Genomic DNA, 5,000 nt, shown 5'->3' on the forward strand with positions numbered 1-5,000 from the left:
GAATGCTGTCTGCACATTGTTGCCAACAATAATGATACGCTCGTATATAAAATTATTAAACCAGTAGATTTTAACAACAACAACACAATCGACTTTTAGTAATTAAAATAATACAATAACAATATTATATATTGATATTAATGATAATAATCTACATTGCGTCTTTCCATGTCAAACACGTTCAGTTGTGCTGCATACAGTTAAAAATCGATTTGTAATTCTAAAATAACATTATACGAAAATATCTACACTGCATGATAAACTGTTATATAACAGTTCCAAGCAGTTAATTAATATTAAGTGATGCGTTTCGAGCAGTTAATAGGTGTGACGTAATGTGTTCTAAACAGTGAATAGAATTCAGGTGTTTTGTGAAGTAATGTATTTCGAACTATGTACAGACTTCTGGTGTTTTGTGAAGTAATGTATTTCGAATCGTGGACAGACTTCTCGTGTTTTGTGAAGTAATATATTTCGAACTGTGAATAGACTTCAGGTGTTGTTTCGCAGTGTATTTCGAACTGTGAATAGACTTCAGGTGTTTCGAAAAGAAACGTATATCAAACAGTGAGTAGACTTAGGTGTCACGTGAAGTAATGTGTTTTGAGCATGTGTCAGGAAGTAATGTGTTCCCAGTATGTAACACATATCAGGTGTGTCATGAAGTAATGTGTTCCCAGCATGTAACACATATCAGGTGTGTCATGAAGTAATGTGTTCCCAGCAGGTAACTGACCAGAGGTGTGTCATGAAGTAATGTGTTCCCAGCATGTAACACATATCAGGTGTGTCATGAAGTAATGTGTTCCCAGCAGGTAACTGACAACAGGTATGTCGTGAAGTAATGTGTTCCCAGCAGGTAACTGACCTCAGGTGTGTCATAAAGTAATGTGTTCCCAGCAGGTAACTGACAACAGGTGTGTCATAAAGTAATGTGTTCCCAGCAGGTAACTGACCTCAGGTGTGTCATAAAGTAATGTGTTCTCAGCAGGTAACTGACAACAGGTGTGTCATAAAGTAATGTGTTCCCAGCAGGTAACTGACCTCAGGTGTGTCATAAAGTAATGTGTTCCCAGCAGGTAACTGACAACAGGTGTGTCATAAAGTAATGTGTTCCCAGCAGGTAACTGACCTCAGGTGTGTCATGAAGTAATGTGTTCCCAGCAGGTGACTGACCTCAGGTGTGTCATAAAGTAATGTGTTCCCAGCAGGTGACTGACCTCAGGTGTGTCATAAAGTAATGTGTTCCCAGCAGGTAACTGACAACAGTTGTGTCAGAAAGTAATGTGTTCCCAGCAGGTAACTGACCTCAGGTGTGTCATGAAGTAATGTGTTCCCAGCAGGTAACTGACCTCAGGTGTGTCATGAAGTAATGTGTTCCCAGCAGGTAACTGACAACAGGTGTGTCATGAAGTAATGTGTTCCCAGCAGGTAACTGACAACAGGTGTGTCATAAAGTAATGTGTTCCCAGCAGGTAACTGACCTCAGGTGTGTCATGAAGTAATGTGTTCCCAGCAGGTAACTGACCTCAGGTGTGTCATGAAGTAATGTGTTCCCAGCAGGTAACTGACCTCAGGTGTGTCATGAAGTAATGTGTTCCCAGCAGGTAACTGACAACAGGTGTGTCATGAAGTAATGTGTTCCCAGCAGGTAACTGACCTCAGGTGTGTCATAAAGTAATGTGTTCCCAGCAGGTAACTGATCTCAGGTGTGTCATAAAGTAATGTGTTCCCAGCAGGTAACTGACCTCAGGTGTGTCATAAAGTAATGTGTCTCCAGCAGGTAACTGACCTCAGGTGTGTCATAAAGTAATGTGTTCCCAGCAGGTAACTGACAACAGGTGTGTCAGAAAGTAATGTCTTCCCAGCAGGTAACTGACAACAGGTGTGTCATAAAGTAATGTGTTCCCAGCAGGTAACTGACCTCAGGTGTGTCATAAAGTAATGTGTTCACAGCAGGTAACTGACCTCAGGTATGTCATAAAGTAATGTGTCTCCAGCAGGTAACTGACCTCAGGTGTGTCATGAAGTAATGTGTTCCCAGCAGGTAACTGACCTCAGGTGTGTCATAAAGTAATGTGTTCACAGCAGGTAACTGACAACAGGTGTGTCGTGAAGTAATGTGTTCCCAGCAGGTAACTGACCTCAGGTGTGTCATGAAGTAATGTGTTCCCAGCAGGTAACTGACCTCAGGTGTGTCATGAAGTAATGTGTTCCCAGCAGGTAACTGACCTCAGGTGTGTCATAAAGTAATGTGTTCCCAGCAGGTAACTGACCTCAGGTGACTCATGAAGTAATGTGTTCCCAGCAGGTAACACACATCAGTAATGTGTTCTGAACAGTGAATAGACTTCAGATATCTCAGTCGTGGAGCAATGTGTTCTGAATAGTCAAAGGACGTCAGATGTCCCGTGAAGTAATGATAGCTACACAAATAATTATAATGCATGCACTCAAGGCCCGACTAAGCGCGTTGGATTATGCTGCCGGTCAGGCATCTGCCCAGCAGATGTGGTGCAGCGATTAGTATGGATTTTGTCTACGTCTGAACGCAGTGACGCCTCCTTGAGAAACTGAAACTGAAACTGAAACTGAAACTGAAACTGAAAGACCAACGTACCTCACCGTCACAGGTCACGGTGACCCACCACTGACTCCACTGATCTTTGATGGCCTCTGGCACAGTGTCCTCTGTGTATTCCTCCGGAATCCAGTCAAACACCTGAGACACACAATCAGTAATTAAGTAAAGTGAAGGGCGGCAAACAGTCGAGTGGTTAAAGCAATGGGCTTTCAATCTGAGGGTCCCGGCTTCGAATCTCGGTAACGGCGCCTGGTGGGTTAAAGGGTGGAAATTTTTTTTTTTTCCGATCTCCCAGGTCGACATATTATTATGTGCAAACGTGCTTGTGCCTGAACCCCCTTCATGTGTATAATTATGCCAGCAGAAAATCAAATACGCACGTTAAAGATCCCGTAATCCATGTCAGCGTTCGGTGGGTTGTGGAAACAAGAACATACCCAGCATTTACACCCCCGAAAACTGAGTATGGCTGCCTACATGGCGGGGTAAAAACGGTCATGCACACGTAAAAGCCCACTCGTGTGCATACGAGTGAATGTGGGAGCTGCAGCCCACGAACGCAGAAGCAAGTAAGTATGTACCTAGTTTGCTTCCATGTAGATAGATAAAGCGTTTTTGATTTTATGTGATCGTAATTAATTCGATTTGGAGTTTTATATATGTCGTGCGCGCCTGATCAAGTGAAATTTGCTCCAAGCGATTCAGAATACAATAGATCCAACCAGAACACACTGACAGCACGTTACTCCATCCATCAATTCACAGTTAGTCCAACACTAAAACCATCATACACCACGACAAGACAATACATCTTAAGAAGTAGAACATATATAACAAGATATATGTGATGATGATGATGATGATGATGATGATGGAGTCTCCCGTCGGACCGACGGATGAGTGAGCAGGCAGGCTTATCTGTCGGTGTGTGTCCTCATATGGGAGAAGAGGCCGATTCTGGACGCGCAGAACTTCCCACAGGTGTTGCAAGGGAAAACGTCTCCAGATGTTGAGCCCTGCTTCCTTCGGCTCACGCTTCTCCTTAATGGCCAGCGTTCTCTTGTTTTCAAACGTCTTTATGCCACCGGATCACAGCTGAAGGGCTAGCTCGTCGTTCCGACATTAGCCTGGTTACCTGACCAGTACAGGTGACTTTTTTTTTTTTTAAAGTGAAAAGGAATTGTGCAGTCCCTTACTCACTCTCTCGCCTACCGAGTCCCACAGGTGCAGATACACATGCATACATACATACATATACATACTTAAAAAAAAAAAATCAAACGCAGTTTTGAACAATGAGTCTCAGTGAGGTAAGTTTTGAAGCTGGAAGTGGACTTGGAGTGTCTGGATCGACATGGCAAAGAGTTCCATTGGGTAGGAGCGGTGAATGAGAAGGAAGTTTGATCGAAGGCAAGGACTTTTCGTCATGACAAGAGGGACTTTGGAGAATACGGCTTTGGGCCACGCAACTAACTGTCTGTCTATAGATGAGACCCTCGAGCACCAACTTTAAAAATAAATAGATGAATATAAATGAATAATGAATAGATGAATAAATAAATAAATAAATAAATACACAAATAACTAACTGATTACCTAACTAAATGAATACATTAACAAACAAATAAACAAGCAAACAAAGAAATAAATAAACAAATAAATGCATGAATAAAGAAATAAATCGATATCACATAAGTGAATAAATACTTAGATAATAAACAAACAAACGAATAAATAAAACAAATGTTACACAAGTGAACAAACACACAAACAAATGAATAAACAAAAGGCTAAAGTCGGCCTCAAAGAACAGAAAATTTTAATGGCACCAGAAAGAATAGAGAAAAAAGGGTACACAATCGGAAGGTGGTAATGTGATGGATTACCCCCCCTGTCCCCCCACTTCCCCACTCCACCACCCCCACCTCCTCATAATATGCTTTCTGTCAGTGTAGTGATGGTGAACAATTCTGTTGGTGAATACAAAAAATCTGAAAGGATGTAAGAACTGATTAAAAAAAAATAATAATAAAAAATTAAAAAGTTTGTTTGGCCACTGGTTTGCTCACTCATGTGATTCTGTTTTGTGTACGGTGATTGTGCGTTCGCTATTCACCATCCGTGTGTGTGTGTGTGTGTGTGTGTGTGTGTGTCTGTGTGTGTGTGTGTGTGTGTGTGTCTGTGTGTGTGTGTGTGTGTCGGTGTGTCTGTGTGTGTCGGTGTGTCTGTGTGCGTTTATGATCATCGTGTGTGCCTATGTGTGAGAGTCGGAAGGGGAAGAGCAAAGGCGGTATTGTGTGTGTGTGTGTGTCTGTGTGTGTGTCTGTGTCTGTGTCTGTGTCTGTGTTTGATCGTATGTGTGTATGTGTGTGAGTGGGAAGGGGGAGAGGAAAGGCACACTGTGTGTGTGTGTGTG

At 42.3% G+C, this 5,000-nt stretch overlaps 1 protein-coding gene across 1 annotated transcript in view; it reads right to left on the reverse strand.

The window, feature by feature from the left end:
• LOC143275390 (sodium/potassium-transporting ATPase subunit beta-2-like) overlaps positions 1 to 5,000 on the reverse strand; it is a 23,054-nt gene that overhangs the window by 1,327 nt on the left and 16,727 nt on the right. Inside the window, exons 4-5 of the mRNA XM_076579463.1 lie at positions 2,621 to 2,722; positions 1 to 9 (exon numbers count right to left, since the gene is read on the reverse strand). The exon at positions 1 to 9 is cut by the window's left edge and continues 1,327 nt beyond it. Of these exons, the coding sequence (XP_076435578.1) occupies positions 1 to 9; positions 2,621 to 2,722 (111 nt within the window). The remainder of the gene's footprint in view (positions 10 to 2,620; positions 2,723 to 5,000) is intronic.

The sequence above is a fragment of the Babylonia areolata genome, chromosome 30 (genome assembly GCF_041734735.1).
Source record: "Babylonia areolata isolate BAREFJ2019XMU chromosome 30, ASM4173473v1, whole genome shotgun sequence".
Lineage (NCBI taxonomy): Eukaryota > Metazoa > Mollusca > Gastropoda > Neogastropoda > Buccinidae > Babylonia > Babylonia areolata.